This window comes from Sorex fumeus, unplaced genomic scaffold (genome assembly GCF_029834395.1).
Source record: "Sorex fumeus unplaced genomic scaffold, SorFum_2.1 ptg000061l, whole genome shotgun sequence".
NCBI lineage: Eukaryota > Metazoa > Chordata > Mammalia > Eulipotyphla > Soricidae > Sorex > Sorex fumeus.
In genome coordinates, this window is record NW_026606118.1 from 13,152,923 (window position 1) to 13,175,000 (window position 22,078).

A 22,078-nucleotide genomic window follows, 5' to 3' on the forward strand; every position below is an offset into this window, starting at 1 on the left:
TTTCCTCCTTCCCTCACCGTCCCCTCCCCTTCCCTCTGTTCCTTCACTTCCCATTCCATCCCTTCCCCTCTTTTTAAAGGGATCCAGAAATTATTTCTGTCTGCTTCAAAATCTTTTGCAATTTTGCCTTATACTACTATGAGAAAGAGATACATACACCACAGGTGAGGGGCCAAAGCCAAGGTTTTATTTATTTATTTATTTATTTATTTTTGCTTTTTGGGTCACACCCGGCGATGCTCAGGGGTTACTCCTGGCTCATGCACTCAGGAATTGCTCCTGGCAGTGCTCAGGGGACCATATGGGATGCTGGGAATCGAACCTGTGTGGGCCATGTTGGCTGCATGCCAGGCAAATGCCCTACCCACTGTGCTATCGCTCCAGCCTCCAAAGCCAAGTTTTTAAGCTTTCGATTTTAAAACTGCTGTTAGAAGGAATCATTCAAAGCCAGCGAATTACTAACTCTTGTCAACTTAAATGGAATTATATTTTTTGGGGAACGGGGGGCCATACCTGGCAGTGTTTGGGGCCACTTCCACCTCAGTGTTTAGGGATTGTTCCGGGTGGTATTCAGGGGCCCCCACTGCCGGGCTGGGGACTGACCCTGCACTCCTGCATGCAAAGCATCCGCTCAGACTATTGAACTCTCTTCTCCATTCCCCGTAACATGTTTCAGTTGCTTTCAGTTCATTATTTTGATGGATGACTGGAATGAGCTCACATTTGGCCAGCAGGAGCCTCTTTTTAAATTTCCAAGCTTGACCTACAGCTTCCAGGAGCGTCCTTGTTTGCTGGTTGACAAGATGTTCCAGCCATCTTGTACATTTCCTACTTCTACTCTTTCATGGAGTTCTGGCTCTCATTTTGTTTTAAGTAGAACTTGAATCCACGATCTGAGCAGTAGGGATTCTCTTATGATCAGGTTGCTAGCTATTTTTAGACCTTGTCTGAGTTAGAGATATAGTGGGGTGGTTTATTTCACACATTGGGCCACACCTCGCATTGTCAGGGGATAGCTCAGATCTACTTAGAGATTGCTCCCAGAGGTGCTCAGGGGACCATGCAGGGTTAGGGATCAAAGTGGAACTCTGGAATGCAAATCAAACCCTCTGAACTATCTCCAGGTTCGGAATATGATGATTTTTAAAGATAAATTCCCAATCAGAAGGACAGTACAGCAGGTAATGTACTTGCCTTGCAGGTAGTTGACCTGGTTTTGATTCCCCAGCATCCCTATTGGTCCCCCAAGTACCACCAGGAGTAATTCCTGAATTTGGAGCCAAGAGTTACCCCTAGCATTTTGGGGTGTGATCTCCAAACCTCTCCCCCACAAACAAGAAAGAAACTAAATATAAATTCTCAGTTCAACTTGCAATTCACATTCGTGAAAGACTGCACCATTTCTGATTTGTCTCATTCTTGTCCCATGTTTTCTTTCTCTGACCAACTTCAATTCCCAGAGACACTATCATAAATCTTCACGTGTTCTCACAATACACTTAATTTCAGACCAACGCTGCAACCACCACCAGAGATGACTTCATTACTGAAAGCAGTTAAAGATCTATTTGCTCAATCTTGTCCACTGCCTATTTTAAATTCAGTCAGAATTTCCTCTGTGTGGTTCTGCTACAAACTAAATACACAATTAGGCTCATTGTTTTATCTTGCTTTCAATTTTCAGAGACTGATTCTCAAAACTTTAGTTTTGTCATCTTGTGAAACAGGCAAATGATTTCACAGTTAGCTGTCCAGGGATAGGCATTGTAGAGAGGCCTTGCGTCTATACCTGTGTTCTTGATTACTTCTCTTTTCTATCATAACTAATTTTATGTTTTCTTTTTTCTTTTTGACCACTCTTGGCAGTACTCAGGGCTTATTCCTGGCTCTGCACTAAGAAATCACTCCTGGAGGGCTCAGGGGGACCATATGGGATGCTGGTGACTGAACCCTGATTGGGATGCAAGGCAAGTGCCCTAGCCACTGTTCCATCCTTCTGGTTCTCAATAGCCAATTGGTGATCTTATACTTTACCCTTAAAACACAGACACACATACACACACATTAAAATAAAGGCATATTTCCCCCTAGTCCCAGATAAATACAATCAAACTAGGTCAGTGATTCTCAAACTTAAATGTGTATCACAAATGCCTGGAGAGCTTGTTCACTCCCACCCCCCACCATACACACACATCCACACCCCAAGCTTTCTAATTTAATAGAACGAAGAGTTTATATTTTCCTATGTGGTGCCTGGGTTTCACACACAAATCCAATGTAGAAAGACATGCATGCACCAATGAGCCACCTTTCAGGCCCCTGTATACATCTAACAACTTTCTCACTACTGGGTGAATAGCTATTGCGATTCACCCAGGAACTGCAGAACCATCCACACGTCTGCCTACTCTCCTCACTCCCTGCATGCAGTAGTAGTAGTAACAGTTATTTCCTTTTACTCTTTGATCATACTCCATACTCCATTATTTGGTCAAGCCATGGTTGATTCAACCGGCTTCCTGTTTAAGGATGTTTGGCTTGCTTCCATATATTTTATAGTTCTACAACCTCAAGTTTGCTTCTGTTCCTATGTGTATATTTCTATATATTGTTTATTTATAAGTTATAACATTATTGTGAGAAATAAGTGTGAGTTTTGGGTGGGCCGCACCTAGGAGCCATACTTGGGTTCTGTGCTCAGGGAGCACTCCGAATGGGGCTTGGGTGACCCTATGGGGTGCTGGGACTTGAGTTGGGGTTGGCTGCCTGCAACGCAAGTGCCTTCACTCTGTCTTCTCTTTTCAGCCCGACTGGTTGGGAGACATTCCGTCTTTGGAGGAGACTTCAGAAGGAGGCTGCAATACTGATGGTGGATTTAGAGGTAATGCTGGTGGATCCAGAGAGATTCTCCTCCGTGGACCCTGTGTGCTCCTTTCTCATCTCCCTGACAGGAATGCCTGTTCCCTTGTGGCCGTGGCGACTTTCATGCTGCCAATTTTTTCAAGCAAAGTCCTTTAAAACCCAAATCTACCATTAGCTGCCAACTCCTCTAAAAATTAGAAGACGGAAACATTTTGATTTATGATGTTTCCTGAAAAAGTGTAAGCCACTGGGGGTGGGCCTGGAGTATGACCTGCTTCTCTGTCGCTGTAAAGCAGCCAGTCACCACGCCCATCTGGGCACTGCATTCCCAGCCTCCTCCCCAAGGCCCGGCAACCTCCAGCCCCTGCTCCCTGGGCAGGAAAGACAGACGTGAAGCATCGGCCCTGGGTCTTCCTAGCTGAGTCTCAGACTGGGACCTTCCTCTGGGTGTGCTCACACCACCCTCCCCACTCCAAGTTTCCTACTCTCCCTACCCCCCCCAACCCCTCTGCAGAACTCACCTTGGGGTTGAGCAATGTCATTTCCTTAAATCTGGGGACCTTTGGGGTCACTCGCAACATCAAACTTCCACACAACCAGCTCAATGAGAAGAGGTCAATGGGACATGTGACACTTGCCCTCTGTATGTCTCTCCTCCACAAAGCCTTGAGGCTCTGGTACCATTTAATCACACATTTCATGACACCAGACTTTGTTCTATTCTCACCTTGGGTTTTTTTTTTCTTTTTGGGTCATACCTAGCGATGCACAGGGGTTACTCCTGGCTCATGCACTCAGGAATTACTCCTGGTGTTACTTGGGGGACCATATGGGATGCTGGGAATTGAACCCTAGTCAGCTGCATGATGCAAGGCAAATGTCCTACCTGCTGTGCTATAGCTCCAGCCCCCCACCTTGGGTTTTGATGCAAATCAACCACTTGCTGTTTTGCTTTGGTCCAAGGTCTCTCCTAGCAGTGCTCAGGGGTTGTTCCTGTTGATGCTTGAGAGATCATGTGGCTGTGGGGTCTCTGCATATGAAGCACGTGTTCAGCCCATGGAGCCATCTCCTGGCCCCCCAACTATGGTTTTCTTGGGGGGGGGTTGGGCCACATATGGTGATGCTCAGGGGTTACTCTCAGATGTGCTCAGGGGACCATATGGGATGGGGATTGAACTCAGTTCTGCTGCATGCAAGGTAAGCCCCGTATTCACTGTACTATTGCTCCGGCCCCTCTACTATGTATTCTTACTGTACCATCAAACACATATTTAATCATAGACCTACAAGCTCTGTTGACTATTCAAACAATGGTTTTCTATAAAGAAAACAGCAGCCCCTCATAAGTCCTTAAATTCCCATCACTTAGGACTTCTGCTAATCTAATTCCTTCTCAGAAGCATTTAGAAGGTGGGGGAGTAATGATAAAGATATTATGAACAATAATATAAGTAAAGTAAAGGCCCTCCCATTGTTCATCGATTTGCTCGAGCGGGCCCAGTAACGTCTCCATTGGAGACTTTGTTGTTACTGTGTTTGGCATATCGAATACGTCATGGGGAGCTTGCCAGGCTCTGCCGTGCGGGTGAGATATTCTTGGTAGCTTGCCGGGCTCTTCGAGAGGGGCGGAGGAATCGAACTCGGGTTGGCCATGTTGGCTGCGTGCAAGGCAAACACCCTACCACTGTGCTACCGCTCCAACCCCTTCTGGCTATTATCACTCTTTCAAATTGCAATTTCATAGAATATAAAAATGGGAAATTTAATTATGAAAGATCCTAAAACACAAGCAGAGCTGGCCACGGGGCCCACAGTACTCAGCTCTTGATGTTCACTAGACTGAGGAAATCTGTGACTCTAGGATTTCCTCCCCCATAGGCTCTCATTTCCCCTCTGAGCGTAAGTCCCACACACACAACATAGGTTCCTAGACTATAGCTGTGAAATGTACCCAAGTAAGCTTCATAGTTATAAAATAGAGAGAGTTTGAAACTTGTTTCTGTATCACACTAGGTAGTGCATAGGGGCTACTCCTGGCTGAGTGCTCAGAGTTGCTCCTTTCAGTGCTCTGGGGATCAAAGTATATGCTCCAGCCCTTGGAGCCATTGTCCGGCCCTCACAACCAAAGGGTTAACATGCAAAGCATATGTGAGTAACTTGAATTCACTCCAAGGATATAAATAACTAAAATCAGTGTTTGGAGGATAATTTCAATAGATGGCATACGTGTGTGTGTGTGTGTGTGTGTGTGTGTGTTTATGTGTGCGCACTCTACAGGGAAGGAGAGGGGGTGTATTTTTTTTCTGTCTTTTTGGGTCACACCCAGGGATACTCAGGGGTTACTCCTGGCTCTGCACTCAGGAAACACTCCTGGCAACTCCTGTTGGAGACCATACGGGATACCAGGGATCAAATCCGATTAGTTGCATGCAAGGCACCCTACTTGCCGTATTATTGCTCCTGCCCGAGGTGGGGGGTATCCTGATCCCCTTGATAGACAGTGGAGATAAAAGACTGTGAATGGGGTGGAGGTGAGGGCAGGAAGCAAAGGTTAAGTCAGATGTTTGTCTACGAGCTCCCCTGGGGCCAGCCCCGCCTGACCCATCCAGAGCAGGGTCCTGTGGCTCCTGGTTGTCATCATGTGTGGCTGAGAACTCACACAAAGATTTCACTTTGGCAGGCGGATTATCCAAGGCGAGGGCAGAGCTGCAGCCGGGTGAGCCCTGGGGACCCAGCTCGGAGCCTCAGTCAGCCTGGCGCGCCCTCCTCTCTCTCGCGGCCATTCAATTAGAGCGATTTTCCACTCCTTGGTGAGGAGGGCGTCCCCGCGCCTCCGTCTCAGGGTGCTGAGTGAGAAGCAGGCCGTGCCAGGACAAACCCGCCCTCCCCCCTTCCCGGCTGACATGGGAGAGCGGGCCGCCCGAGTGAGTCGGCTAATGAAACTTGGCACCATTACAATGAAAGGAAGATCGGGGAGTTGGCAGCGTGGCCCATAAACAGACTTTTATGTGAATAATTAAGCCTGAGCTAAGCGTATGCTGGACCATCTTTAATCAACTTGTGATTACAGTTACCAGTAAACCCCCCAACGTTTCCGAAAGCTTCTGTGTTGTTTATGTGCTGTGGTTATTCGAACCCTATCTTCTGATACCCTTGGCCTGTCTTCCTTTGATCCTTTCCTCCTCTTTCCCTTTCCTCTTTCTCACAGCTTGACCCTTTTAGGAGAATGACCCAGGCAGCCTGTGAGAAGAACTGTGTGCGCGCAGTTTCACCCCAGTCCCAAAGCGGGACACCCAGCCCAGCCCATGCCTCTAAGGAGCCACAGGAAAACCCTAAGGGTGGCAGTTGGATGGAGAACCATTGCCTGGGTGTTTCAGCCAAAGAAACGGCCCTTTGGAAGACTATTTGGCTCCAGGTCAGGCTGGGAGGACATCTGCCCTCCCTTCGCTTTGGAGCTCAGAATGAGGAGCACATTCTGAACCCATCCCAAAGCACCCAAGGCGAACTTTGCCTGAACCTTGGCCCTTCTGGAAAAGCACCTGGCAGAGTTCACATCCATTTCTGCTGCAAAATCATTGCTGCATGAGGTTTTTTCCAAGTCAAAGCTGTTGGAGCAGTAGGGCGTTTGCCTTGCACGTGGCCGGCCCAGCCGAGCCAGGTTCGATTCCTCTGCCCCTCTTGGAGAGCCCAGCAAGATATTGAGAGTATCTCGCCTGCACGGCAAAGACTGGCAAGCTACTCATGACGTATTAAATATGCCAAACACAGTAACAAGTCTCAAAATGGAGACGCTACTGGGCCCGCTCGAGCAAATCGATGAACAACGGGAGAACAGTGCTACAGTGCTTTTTGGATCACACCTGGCGATGCACAGAGGTTACTCCTGGCTCTGCACTCAGGAATTACTCCTGGTGGTGCTTGGGGGACCACAAGGAATGCTGGGAATCGAACCTGGGTTGGCCGCATGCTAGACAAATGCCCTACTCACTGTGCTATCGCTCCAGTCCCAAAGCTGTTGGATTTTTAAGAGAAACGTTTGGGAGTGGGGCAATAGGTAGCACAGGGAGACGGTGGGTGAGGGTGGGGGTGGGGGGAAGGGCTGTGGTGTAGGTCTCAGGACCAAACCCCAGCCCTGCTACAGCAAGGAACCATCACTGTGGCTTTCAAAGTCACAGGTTTTCCTTGAATCCTGGTACTTTTCTGAACCATCAGTGCTGCTTAAGGGAAAAAGCAGAAGCTGGATAGAGCTCGGTGGGGAGGCCCAGGTTCCATCCTGGGCATCACTGGACATAGAGTCAGGAGTAGCCCCTGAGCACTGTGGAGTGCTTCGACCTCCTCTCCCTGACTCTCTCCCCCTCCCCCCCAATAAAAGCATGAACATGAATGTCCTTTTTTTTTTTTTTTCCCTAGGCTGGAGCGAAAGCACAGTGGGTAGGGCGTTTGCCTTGCACGTGGCCAACCCGGGTTTGATTTCTCCGCCCTTCTTGGAGAGCTCAGCAAGCTACCGAGAGTATCTCATCCGCACAGCAAAACCTGGCAAGCTCCCCGTGATGTATTCCAAACACAGTAACAAGTCTCACAATAGAGATGTTAGTGGGCTGTTTGATCAAATCAATGAACAATGGGAGGACAGTGCTAGAGATTGAACTGAGTGGTTTTTTTTTTAAAGCTTATTTATTTAATTAGTGAAACACCATGAGGTACAGTTATAGACTTACAAATTTTTGTGCTTGGGTTTCAGTTATACAATGATCGAACACCCATCCCTCCACCAGTGCCCATCCTCCACCACCACGGGTCCCAGTATCCCTCCCATCCCTCGTCCCCCCATCCCACCCTGCCTCTGTGGCAGGGTATTCCCTTTTGTTCTCTCTCTCTCCTTTTGGGTTCTGTGGTTTGCAAGAGAGGCACTGAGTGGCAACGGTGTTTGGTCTATAGTCTACTTTCAGCATGCTTCTCCCATCCTGGGAGGATCCTCCCAACACCCTTTATTTGGTGCTCCCTTCTCTGAGTGTTTTATCAACTGAGCCACATTCCTGGCCCCGAGCGCAGCTTTTTAAGATACAGGAGGTGGATTCTGCTTCTCTTTATCCCCTAAAGGATAATTATCCAGCCTCTACCAGTGGCGCATATATAATCTATAAAATAGTTATAGTCAAACAAGGTTTACAACTGGTTAGTTGTATTTTTCATGTTTTATTTTTCCAACATTGTACTCTGGCTGCTGTAGGCTTACTGATTAGTTAGATACCAACCTTTTAGCTATTCTATACATTCTAGGACAAGTACAAAATTAGGATCTTCTGGGGCTGGAGCAATAGTACAGCGGGTAGGGCATTTGCCTTGCACGCGACCAACCCGGGTTTGATTCCTGGCATCCCATATGGTCCCCTGAGCACCGCCAGGGGTAATTCCTGAGTGCAGAGCCAGGAGTAATCTCTGTGCATTGCAGGGTGTGACCCAAAAAGCAAAAAAAAGAAACAACAACAACAACAAACAAACAAAATTAGGATCTTCTAACTGACTGAGGACAGTAACACTGTATTTTCTTTGCTGGTAAAACACACACACACACACACACACACACACACACACACACACTCACCCCAAATCACAGAGATTAGTGGCTAAGTTTAAAATGAAATCTCCATCTTGATGGTCCCAAAGAAATGAACCCACTTACCTTGGACACAAAACACTCTGCGATGGCCACCGGATCGTTTTCACAGTTTTCCAAATCTTGTAGAAGTTCACTAATGAAAAACACAGCAAGCAGAGAACATATTAGATTGTAGTCTCACAATGGTGGTTTATATCACCAAGAAGTGTGATCAGGGGCTGGAGCGATAGCACAACGGTAGGACATTTGCCTTGCACGTGGCTGACCCGCTGACCCAGGTTCAATTCCTCCGCCCCTCCTGGAGAGTCGACAAGCTACTGAGAGTATCTCACCCACACGGTAAAGCCTAGCAAGCTACCTGTGACATATTTGATATGCCAAACACAGTAACAACAAGTCTCATAATGGAGACGCTACTGGGACCACTTGAGCAAGTTGATGAACAATGGGAGGACAGTGGACAGTCTCACGATGATAGTTCATATCACTAAGAAGTGTGATCAGGGGCTGGAGCGATAGCACAGTGGGTAGGGCATTTGCCTTGCACGTGGTCGACCCAGATTTGATTCCCAGCATTCCATATGGTCCCCCAAGCACTGCCAGGAGTAATTCTTCTACTATCTCACTGGCCCCTCTCAAATGAAATTTATACATATATTTAAATTTTCTGTCTGTCTGTCCTGTTGTTCATCGATTTGCTCAAGCGGGCCCAGTAACGTCTCCATTGTGAGACTTCTTGTTACTGTGTTTGGCATATTGAATACTCTCAGTAGCTTGCCAGGCTCTCTAAGAGGGGCAGAGGAATCGGGCTGGCTGTGCGCAAGGCAAACACCCTACCACTGTGCTATCACTCCATTTTAATGGATCATTATTTTAAGTAACTGCATAATATATATAATATCACACGAGCCAAGAGTAACCCATGTGCAACGCCAGGTGTGACCCAAAAAGAAAAAAAAAAGAAGTGTGATCACTTCCCTGGCAAGAAATAGTTCTTCACCGGAACACTGAGGACTACTGTCCATAGAACCAAAGTTAAGGGAAGGGATGTCCCAAGGTCAGATGGAAAAGATCCACAAACAAGCAGAGAGAAGTCCCACATTTTCTACAAGTCTGTCACTGTCTGCACATGCTCACACGTATGAACTCACTCTCCTGGATTCATTCCCCAGCATCCCATATGGTCCTCCATCACTGAGTGCAGAGTCAAGAGTAACCTGTGAGCACTGTCGGTTGTGACCCCAAAACAAACAACAAAAAAACTGAAGTCCATTAGAAGCCAGATATTCAGTGATGGGGAAAAAAATCACACTCACAAATCTAACACTATAGATGGAAAAAAAAATGCTCATATGGAAAAAAAATGCTCATATGGAAATAAACGCTGGAGAGAAAATATCTCTCCTCCGATGTATGTGTGTTTGTGTGTGTGTGTGTGTGTGTGTGTGTGTGTGTTGGGTGGAGGGGAAGGAGGTTGGGGCCACATATAACAGTGCTCAGGGATCATTCCTTGTTCTGTGCTCTGGAGAGACCTCTGGCGGAGCTCTGGGTTAGGGTTAGAGGTTCAGATATTCAACTAGGGCCAGATGCTGGCAAGTTAAATCCTTTACCAATCTCTCTCTCTCTCTTTTAATTAAAAAATTTATTTTTATTGAATCACCATGAGCTACAGTTACAAAGCTTTCATGTTTGAGTTTCAGTCACACAATGATCGAACACCCATCTCTTCACCAGTATACATTTTCCACCAATGTCCCCAGTATTCCCCCTCACACCCTGTCCCACCCTGCCTCTATGGCGGACAATTTTCCTCTTTCTCTCAAGCCCTTTACGTTTTCTACTATCTCACTGGCCCCTCTCAAATAAAATTTATACATATATTTAAATTTTATGTCATTTTAATGGTTCATTATTTTAAGTAACTACATAATATATATAATATCACAATATATGAATATATATGAATATGCTATAATTAACATGATCTTACTGCAGGATAAAATTATATAAATGGAATTGCTGGGTTGAAGACCATTATCAGTGTGATCGTTAATGCATTTCTAAATTCTATTCCATACCAGTTCCATTAATATGTTTTTTACCATGTTGAGTGCTTCTTTTAATTGGCTATGTAGTTAATAAAATTTTAATAATTCTATAGTTTGTTGCTGTTTCCCATACTTGACTGCCCAGAAGCTATTTTTAACTCTTCAGCTGTTCCTATTATATGTCTCCATCTTTCTAAATGTACTGATATTGAATTTTTATTATTTTCAGTGTTATATAGCTCTCTCTCTCTCGCTCTCTCTCTCGCTGACTTTTGGGCTGCAGCTAGCTATGCTCAGGACTTAGTCTGATCTGTCTCTGTGTTCAGGAATAACTCTTGTTGGTACTCAGGGGACCACAAGAGATGCCAGGGATTGAACCCGGGACTGTTGTGAGCAAGGCAAGCACCTTACTTGCTACACTATCTTTCCAGCTCTAAGATATTGTTCTCTTAACTTTACCTCAAATATCCTTTCCTTACATCATCATCTCAACAAATTCTGTTCTGAGTTTTGGGTAGAAGTCAGAGCTTCAAAGACCAGGAGCATGTGCTTTGCATATCGGAGTCCTGGGATCAAGCCCCCTATTCCCGGGGACCCCTAAACATTACCAGGAGCAACTCTGGAGCCTTGAGTATCCCCTGAGCACTGCTCTTGTGGCGCAACTCTCCCCTCCAAAAACAGATGCAAAATTTGGAAATGGAAATCCTAGATATCAGTTCTCTGAGTACCTACTAAACTTTATTTTTTTGCTTTTAGGGTCACACCCAGCAATGCTCAGGGGTTACTTCTGGCTCTGCGCTCAGGAATTACTCCTGGTGATGTTTGGAGGGCCATATGGGATGTTGGGATTGAACCTGGGTTGGCTGCGTGCAAGGCAAATGCCCTACACATGAGCTATCGCTCCAGCCCCTCTAAGATGCCTTTTGCAGGCCCCTATGGCCACTGTTTTCATAAAAATACTATGGGGAAGGGAGATGCCCCAATGGGCTGAAGTGAATGCTTTCAAGGAGCCCTGGGTTCAACCTCCAGCATCACACGGTCCCCTGGGTACCACCTGGAGCAACCCCCAAACATGAAGCTTGGAGTAATCCTCAAGCATGACTCAAACAAACAAACAAACAAACAAACAATCCAAACAGAAAAACTCCAAACAGAGAACAAGTTGTTAGATACAATTGCCTGTTTTCCCTTTCATTCTCTTGTTAGAATGAACGCGGGTCTTTCCAGAGGGTTCGTGACTGATTAGGGATGGATTGAGAGCAGCAAGCAGGTAAGAGAGGCCAGTGGCTGCTAACAAGCCCGACGGTCAAGAGTTTCTAAGACTGTAAATTCTAATATGCAAAAGGTGCTAGTGAGAGAACAAAACAAAAGCAAAATATTGGAGCATTTCACAACTTTTCAGTTTTGATTTCTACCACAGTAAACAAAGGGGCATAAATAAAAAATAATTTTAAAAAAAGGGGCTAGAGCAATATATTGCACAGCGGGTAGGGCATTTGCCTTGCACGCAGCTAACCTGGGTTCGATTCTCAGAATCCCAAATGGTTCCCTGAGCACTGCGAGGAGGAATTCCTGAGTACATGAGCCAGGAGTAACCCCATGTCCATTGCCGGGTGTGACCCAAAAAGCAAAAAAAAAAACCAAAAAAACCAAAACCAAAAACAAAACACACACACACACACACACACACACACACAAAACCCCCAACTTTTTTTTTTCTTTTTGGGTCACACCCGGGATGCACAGGGGTTATTCTTGGCTCATGCACTCAGGAATTACTCCTGGCGGTGCTCGGGGGACCATTATGGGATGCTGGGAATCGAACCCGGGTCGGCTGCGTGCAAGGCAAACACCCTACCCGCTGTGCTATCACTCCAGCCCCCACCCCAAACTTTTTTGGTCCTTAGTACTTTTCAAAAAAAAATTGGGGGCTAAAGGGATAATGCAGAGGTTTAGCTGCTTGCTTGCGGGCACTTTTTGTATGATCCTGGGCACTGCATATGAGCCCATGAGCACTGCAAGAAGTGCTCCCAGAGCACAGAACCAGAACTATACCCTGGTCATCGCTGGCCGTGTGTTGTCTCCAAAATGTTTTTCTTCATAAATTTTAAACAGGAACAGGTCAATGGACCAAAAATTCCAAGTGTTCCTGAACTATGCTTTTGCTGTTTTCTCCTTTCCATTTTCTCTACTCTCTGTTTTTGGAGCTTCTATAACGGACACTGAGGTTTTCCACTCGGGATTTCTGGTCTCCCTTTCTCTCTTTTCTTCCTTTTGCCTCTTCTGGTTAATAGTTTTGCTTCCTGGGGCACTTCCATTTTATTTTCCTGGTCACCGTGTATTCTATTTTACTCCCTATTTTTTTTTGGTTTTTTTTTTTTTCTTTTTGGGTCATACCTGGCAATGCACGGGGGTTACTCTTGGGTCATGCAGTCAGAAATTACACCTGGCGGTGCTCAGGGGACCATACGGAATGCTGGGATTCGAACCCGGGTCAGCTGCATGCAAGGCAAACGCCCTACCCGCTGTGCTATTGCTTCAGCCCTATTACTCCCTAGTTTTTGATCTAAAGTAACTTTAAACTTTGATCTAAAGTAACTTTAAACTGCTCATTAGATGTTTCTCTTGTTTCTTCGTTTATTTTATGAGTGTTAAATCTTTTCTAATTCCAAGGGGGATGGGGGATATTGTTGCTATTATTTTGAACTTAAATTTTATACTCATTTTCCTCAACTCTTTCCCTCCCCCCCCCTTTTTGGGAGAGGGGAAGCATATACAGCATCCTCAGGGCTTACTTCCGATGGGGTTTGGAGACCATATGTGATGTGGGGAACCAGGGATTGAACCTAAATTGGCCATGTGCTAGGCAAGTGCCTTACCCACTGCTCAGGTCCAAACTCCCATCTTTTTCTCTGATTATTTTGACATATATTGTTCATGCAAGACTCCTCAGACACTAGTGAATTTGTCCTATTTGAAGGTTCACTGTATCACTGTATCACTGTTGTCCCGTTATTCATGGATTTGCTCAAGCAGGCGCCAGTAATGTCTTCATTCGTTCCAGTCCTGAGATTTTAGCAGCGTCTCCTTACTCCTCCTTCCCAACGCTGCTGTATTGGAGGCTCTTTCAGGGTCAGGAAAATGAGGCCCGTTATTTTTACTGTTTTTGGCATATCAAATACGCCACGGGTAGCTTGCCAGGCTCTGCTGTATTTGAAGGTTAGATACATAAATAGTATGAACCATGGATTTACCCTTGAGGTACTTCTCACCCAGTGGTGAAGAGTTCTGAAATTTGTGTGTGTGTGTGTGTGTGTGTGTGTGTGTGTGTGTGAAGACCTTAAAAATTCTTTATTGGGACTAAAGAGATAGTAATAAGCAGTAAGGTGCTTTCTTACCACGAAGCAGACCCGGGTTCAAACCCTAGCATTCCCCATAATTCCCTGAGCACCACCAGGAGTTATTCCTGAGTGCTGAGGCAGGAGTAGCCCCTTAACATTGCTGGGGTTATTGAAAAAAAAAAACAAAAAACAAAAAACAAACAACAAACCCTTATCTAGATTATGTCTATCCATATTTAAATTAAATAAAATTATTTTTAAGAAGTGACTACTTTTTTTTGCTTTTTTTTGGGGGGTGACACCTGGCGATGCACAGGGGTCACTCCTGGCTTTGCACTCAGGAATTACTCCTAGAGGTGCTCGGGGGACCATATGGGATGCTGAGAATCGAACCTGGGTCGGCTGGGTGGAAGGCAAACACCCTACCCACTGTGCTATCGCTCCAGCCCCAAGAAGTGACTAATTTAATAATAAATCTACACCCATTAACCAAAATTACTTGTACAATATAATTTGATTTTATAAAACAAAAACAAAGTTCAGTGGGAGTAGTAGCCTTGTTTTACACTTTTGAAAATTTCGAATGCCTACCTTACTAGAACACAGTTGGAATCTCATCATATCTGTGTTGTCATTCAATCCATTGCATCCTGTTATTTTGGTTAAAGTACACAGAAAAAAAATTCCAGCCTCACACAGATATGTCACTGGCAAAAGGAAAAGCCTTTTAATAGCTTGTTCAGATGAGCACGGATAAAGTTGCCGTTAGCATCAGCCTGAAACCTAGTGGGAGTTTGAGTTTTTTGTGCCTTGTTGAATCTGAAACCTCCCTGACCCTTTAAAATCCATTTACTGATCTTGTGTCTTGAAAAACGCTTTCCACTAATCTATGACTATACGATAGTCCCAACTCCAAAGAGTAACTTTCCTAATATTCCTTGGTTGGATTATTTTTAGTTTGGAAAACAGGGTTCTGATATTTTCATCTGTATTTTGTGGGGAAATGGGTGTGATCATATTATACACTGAAATCAAGTCATGGGGACTTAAAATACTGAACAGGAGAGATAAAAGGACAAGAGGAGTAAAGAGGTGACTCCCCCCCTCCTACCCCTGGGCCCGAGGTGACAATTTTGGGCTGATGTTTCTCATTCCTACAGAGAGAGATTGACAGGCTTTGTGTCCAGGTCTTAGAATCTCTTCTTCTGAGCAGAAACAAATTGGGAGCAGAATCCATCAGGTTGCTTAGTAAAAAACGCTTCTTGACGGTCTGGACTCACGCATGGCTCTCAGCCCGTGAAAGTCTGGCACTCACGGCTTAAGAAGCCCCGAGCAAGCAGGGAGCTCAAGCAATTTCCCAGTTTCAATTTCTAATCTGAAAGTTAGGAAATCATGGCTCATGAAAGGAAGGGAGCTAGCCTTAAGTCACACAGCTAATAACTGGAGGTCAAGGCTGGGATTAGGATGTGCTGTTGTTTTAATTTGGGGGCCACACTCAGCAATGCTCAGGGGTTACTCCTGGCTCTGCACTCAGGAATTATTCCCGGTGGTGCTCAGGGGACCAGATGGGATGCCAGGATCAAACCTTGGGCTGGCTATGTGCAAAGCAAACACCCTACCCACTGTACTGTCACTCTGGCCCAGGATCAGAGCTCCTTGATGTCTTTTACTTTATGAGAAATGTCCCACCAAAAGGAATATTCTAATTGACTTGGGAAATTTGCGGGCTAAGTTCTGCACCTCAGGGTTCTTTTTTTTTTCTTTTTGGGTGACACCCGGAGATGCTCAGGGGTTATTCCTGGCTCTGCACTCAGGAATTATTCCTGGCGGTGCTCAGGGGACCATATGGGATGCTGGGAATAGAACCTGGCTTGACCTCGTGCAAAGCAAATGCCCTACTGGCTGTGCTATGGCTCCAGTACCACCCTGGGGTTCTTAACATGGGTTAGACTAGGGGGCCTTGAGTGACTCTGCTGGCTAGTTTTCCTTTACAACCCTTTTCTTTTCTTTTCCTATTTCTTCTTTTGTTTTTGTTTTTGGGCAACACCCAACTGTGCTTAGGAATTACTCCTGGCTCTGCATTCAGGAACTGCTCCTGGCAGTGCTGGGGACTGACCTCAAGTCCCGTGAATGCAAGCAAAGACTGTGAGCCCATTTCCCCCGGCCTACTTTTCAGTTCTTAACATTAGGATAGAGTTGACTCAGAACCATACTTGCTTCCAATCAGCATTAAGGATTGAAGCTTCCTTTCAGCACGCATATGGCATCCCGAGAGAGTCCTCCAAACACCCTTTACTTGGTGTTTAGACCGAACACGATGACCACTCAATACCTCTATTGCAAACCACAACACCCTAAAGGAAAGAGAGAGCAAAATGGAATGCCCTGCCACAGAGGTGGAGCTGGGTGGGAAGGTGGGAGGGCTACTAGGATCATTGGTGGTGGAGAATGGGCACTAGTGGAGGGATTGGTACACGATCATTGTATAACTGAAACCCAAGCACAAAAGGTCGTAAGTCTACAACTGTACCTCATGGTGTTTCATTAATAAAATAAATAAATAAATAAATAAAAAGAAAAAAAAAGAAAAGGATTGAAGTTTTCTGTGCCAGGTACTGGCAGAATCACGAAGGTTATGGTGAATATGAAATTAGAGTCATTCTATCTTTTTTTTTTCATACTAGGTCAAAAGATCTATTTGCAAATGTGGGGGAGAGGGGAACATGATTTCTATTGGGGGGGGTACAAAATATAGAGAGCATTAGGTAACTGAACTTAGGAAAATAACAAGAATTCTAATAAATGACAATCTGTGCTAAAAAAAATTCCGAGTCATTCTATATTCAGGGTTTGGGTATTTTCACTTTCCTTTGAGTAACTGCTGCTGGAAGCATCTATTCGTTTTGGACCAGGACTATAAAGATTATGCTGAGATTTCTTTCTCAAGTTCAAGCCCTGTGTTTGGGCGAGTGATCCTTTACAGAACGTATGGCACGCACAAGTTCCTCTCTCACGACTGATGAGAACTCGCAGGCCGGAACTGTATTCTGACCTTGATTCCACTGCCTTAATCAAGAGTCAGGAATGGGGCCTCGCCCCTTCCACTCTCCAAACAAATTCCAAGCACCACTTCCTTTTCCCACCTAACTAGGCCAGCTGGCATTGAACTTGCTGCCTCCACAGAGGCCCATGTGCGTGTGTGTGGGGGAGGGGTCAGAAAATGGGGTGAGATTAATAGCACTCGACAGTCTACTGATTTCAGTAATACAATAGCATTGTCATGGAATAGTTTGATTAAAAAAAAAAGCCTGTGGGCAAAAATATTCCTACCAGGGGCCTGAGAAATAGTTCAGGGGTTAAGGTGCTTGCCTTATACATGGCCAATCCCTGTTTGACACATCACCAGGTGTGACCCCTGAGCACAGAAATATGAGTAGCCTCAGAGCATTGCCAGGTGTGGCCACAAGATAAATAAATATATATATATATTCTCCCCAGCCCATTTTATAGAAGTCAAAGATCAATTTTGTGGGATAAAAATGCACCAAAAGAAGTTCCCAGAGAGGGATAGAGGAAGGACCACTAAGTGAATGGTGCTTGGAGGGTTCACTCGGGATGGGAGATGCATGCTGAAAGTAGATTATAGACCAAACATGATGGCCACTTGCTACCTGTATTGTAAACCATAAAACCCAAAAGGAGAGAGAGACAGTAAAAGGGAATGTGCTTGCCACAGAGGTGGGGGTAGGGGTGGGGATGGGGTGGGGGTGGCGGGAGGGATACTGGGAACATTGGTGGTGGAGAATGGGCACTGGTGGAGGGGTGGGTGCTCAATCATTGTATGACTGAAATGTAATCATGAGAGTTTCTAAGTCTGTAAAATAAAATAAAATAAATAAAAATCAATATACAAAAAAACAAAAGTGCCAGAGAGAGTAGAGCAATCGGGCCTAGTGTACGCCAGATACAGGTTTGATCCCTGGTACCACACCCCCCTGAGAATTACCATGCGTGGCCCAAGAGGGCTCTGGTGCCCCCACAGTGGTCGGTATCTCTGGCACTCAGCATCCGAGCAGCATCACAGCCTCAGGCCCTTGCCCTGACTGGCTGGCCTAGAATTCCTAAAGGGGACTCCAGATCTCCTGAGCACAACTAGAGACACCCCAGGCACTAAAGGATAATTGCTCCACATTCTTGGGTTTTGTTTGGGGACCACACCCAGTGGTGTTCAGGGCTTACTCCTGAGTCTAATTCATGGATCCCTCCAGGTGTAGCTCAAGGGACCATATAGGGTGTCAGGGCTCAAACCTAGGTCAGTTGTGTGCAAGGTTGTGTGCCCTCCCCACTGTACCATTGTTCTGGCCCTAACTGCCCCCCACTTTTGATTGCCTGTTCTTGTATGTATCCCATGATTCATTTTAATTTATTATAAAATATAAACGGAAGTGTTTATTAGCTTGAGTGGACATAAAATTACACTTATATTAAATAAAACACACTTATATTAAGTAAAACAAACAGAAAAAAGAATTATGGGCTGGAGTAATAGCACAGCGGGTAGGGCTTTTGCCTTGCACATGGCCGACCTGGGTTCGATTCCTCTGTCCCTCTTGGAGAAAGCTGCAGAGTATCCCACCCGCATGGCAGAGTTTGGTAAGCTCCCTGTGGCGTATTTGATATGCCAAAAATAGTAACAAGTCTCACAATGGAGACATTACTAGTGCCTGCTCGAGCAAATCGATGAACAATGGGAGGACAGTGCTACAGTGCAATATAGTAAAAGTAAAGTAGTAAAGGCCCTCCCGTTGATCATCAATTTGCTCGAGCGGGCCCAGTAACGTCTCCATTGGAGACTTTGTTGTTACTGTGTCTGGCATAACGAGTACTCTCGGTAGCTTGCCGGGCTCTCCGAAGTGCAATATAGTGCAATATATATGTATAGATATATAGTTTCTGATAATGTGTCAGAAGGCAATTAATATATCACTTTTATGTAGTATTTTTTTTGTTCTCACTTTGTGGTGCTCAGTATCTATTCCCCACACAGTGCTCATGTACCATGCCAAGGATTTGGTTTGGTTCCTGTGCTCTGGACTGGAGAGATAGAACAGGGATTTAGGTGCCTGCCTCCACCTCAATCCTCGGTACTACATATGGTCCCCTGAGCATCATGGGTAGTGAGGTCTGAGCACAAAGCCAGAGAAACCCTGAGAACGTCAGCACAAAGCCAAAACCAAACCAAACTAACAAACAAATAGGAAAATCCTGTGCTCCAGTCCACTGAGTGATTCCCCCAGATTCCTGGAGAAACTTAGTCGGAACTTTTTTTTGCCTCTCTTAAATCATGAGTAATTTAATGAGTAAAACGGCACTCCCCAATAGTCAGTGTCATGGGCACCCTTTGAAAGAATGCTGCACACATAAATATCATTTTTATTAGCCAGGGAAATGGAGTTATAATTTACGTACAGCAAGATCCATCCTTTATCTGCACATGTGTACAGTGTGTAAAAAAAATCTCATGATTCACTATCTAAATCACATTCCAGGAGAGGAACATAGAGGCTGGTTCAAATCCATTTATTTCCCAAGACATAAGTGATTTGCTCCATGAAACTTTCACTAGCCCTCTCAGACAAAATTAATTGCATATTCCCTGCAGTTTTCAAAGCAGTTTTGCTCATTCCTTAATTATATGACTTATTGCCTCTATGTCTCCTGGTACCCTTCTCAGCATCTCTCCCACACTGCAGTGACGCAATGTGTTATACCGAAGAGAGAAAGAATTGAAGGAAAAGGAAAAAAGCATCCCTCTTCTGGAGATGAAAGAAACGTGGATGGTTTCAGTGTGATGAGAAACAAGAAAGAGAAACTCAGTCTAAAGGAATGGATTTTGTTTCCTCATTCTTCAAGAAATATTTAATTATTTAGACTTCTCTGAGGCCAGAGTGATAGTATAGCAGGTAGGCCTCTTGCCTTGCATGAGGTCCACTTGGGTTCAATCCACACCATCCTATGTGACTCCCCCGACAGGAGTTATTCCTGAGTGCAGAGCCAAGAATAAGGCCCGAGAACCACCAGGTGTGTCCCCAAAACCAAAACATAAAAAGAATTAAATAAAAATCACTGAAGTTTTAGACCTCTCTCCTCTCTTCAGAAGAGGATACTATATAAAGCAGCTTTGCTCTTGGGTGAAAAGAAAGAAAAAGCTTTGAGACTTTAGTGGCAAGTTAAAAGCGGGGAAAAGCGTTTTCACTGGACTGACCTAGTTTCCTGACTATTAGAGAATTCATTCCAGACTCTAAACCAAAGGCTTAAATGTCAAGGCTATCCTGGAAATGAGGAGAGAAAAGGGGATTTGGCTTTAAAAAAAAAAAAAAGAAAACAAAAATGGAATCTCAATTACATTTTAAAACATTTCATGTTAAAAGATTTTGTGATGTAATAATTTAAATCTTGTTATACAGTAAGATTAAGCGACCCTGGTACAAGGAGAGAAATTCTATACTGCTATCATTTATGTGTGTGTATAAAAAAACTCTTTGAAAAGTACAGCCAGGGAGGCCAGGGATAGGTTCTGTCTTGCAAGGGTGAGGTCCTGGGTTCAATTCTCTAACACAGAACAACATAATTAAGTAAATGAATAGAATTAGAGATGTGGTTTAGGGGTAGAGCATATGCCGTGCATATCTGAGTTCCTAAATTTGGACCCTGACACTACAATAACAAAGAAGCAAACAAAATATAAATAAATCAAATCATTCCTTACATATATAAAATACAGTGACCAAGTAGGGTTTATTCCAGTAATGCAAGTATTGTCCAAATCAGAAACCAATGAAGGAAGGTCAGCACAGTATAAACAGGGGGTAAATCATAGGCTAATTTTCTTATGTTAAAAATTATACACTAAGAAATTTTATTGTATTATTTATTTGGGGGCCACACCTGGCAGTTATCCAGGATTACTCTTGGTTTTGTGCTCAGGGGTCACTAGCGGCAGTACTTGGGGTGCTGGAGAAGGCAAGCGAATGAACCCCTTATACTATCCCCCAACCCCTATGCTGATGAAACATACAAGAAAGTTTAATATTAATTCAAAAAAGATCTTGACAAAATAGCTACAAGCGTTTATCTAAATCTATTAGGAAATATCCTGCTTAAAGGTCTAACAGTTTGAACATTTCTGCTAAAGTCATAAAAGAGGCCAACATCTAATCAACACTGTATGGGAACACGTATCCAAAGCCTTATGACAAGAAAAAAAACAAGAGGTGAAAATGTATTAAAAGGCACACAGAGAAAATATTACTTTCAGAGATGATATCTAGAAAAATCCAAAAGAGTCTATACATTAATATGAGAACTGAAGGGATAGCACAGTGGGTAAGGCATTTGCCTTGCACGAGGCTGACATGGCTGACCTGGGTTCGATTCCTCCGCCCCTCTTGGAAATCCTGGCAAGCTACCAAGAGTATCTCGCCCGCATGGCAAAGTCTGGCAAGCTCCCCGTGACATATTCAATATTCCAAAAACAGTAACAACAAGTCTCACAATTTGTTGAGACGTTACTGGTGCCCGCTCGAGCAAATCGATGAACAGTGGGAGGACAGTGCTACAGAATTAGTTTTAACATATCCAAATTGCATTTTGGATATCAAGGAATGAAAAACAGGATTGAAGAAATACACAACAGCTAAGGTGCTTGCCTTGCATGTGCCCAACTTGGATCCAATCCCAGGCAACCCAAAGGCCCTCCCCTTCCATGAACACCGCCAGAAGAGATCCCTGAGCACAGAGCCAGGAGTAAGCCCTGAGCAAACCTGGGTGGGGCCCCAAATCAAAAACATTTAGAAAAGGAAATCAAAACATTGCCAGATGACAATAAGACTTACTTAGAAAACACATTCTAGTCAAAGTAACATCAGAGCTCGTGAAAGTGTTCAGTCATGTGTACAATACGCAAGAGGTCTGACCCAAAAATTGGGGGGAAAAAAGGAGAAAATTTCAGTTAGTACTATCCAGCATATGTATGAGGTTGTAGGTTTGAACCTTCCTTCCCCACCCACCATCCCCCAAACACATACACAAATGAAAAGTTTAGGAGCTGAGGAAATAACCTCAGAGGACTAGAGAACATGGCTGGTACACAAGAAGCTCAATCCCTGAGTTCAATCCCTGGCACCACATATGCTGCCCGAGCA

General features: G+C 44.7%; 1 protein-coding gene across 1 annotated transcript in view; it reads right to left on the minus strand.

Annotated features, from left to right (window-relative positions):
* Positions 1-22,078, minus strand: part of PLEKHG1 (pleckstrin homology and RhoGEF domain containing G1) — a 125,518-nt gene that overhangs the window by 46,220 nt on the left and 57,220 nt on the right. The window contains exon 4 of the mRNA XM_056126018.1: positions 8,549-8,618. Coding sequence (XP_055981993.1) covers positions 8,549-8,618 — 70 coding nt within the window. The remainder of the gene's footprint in view (positions 1-8,548; positions 8,619-22,078) is intronic.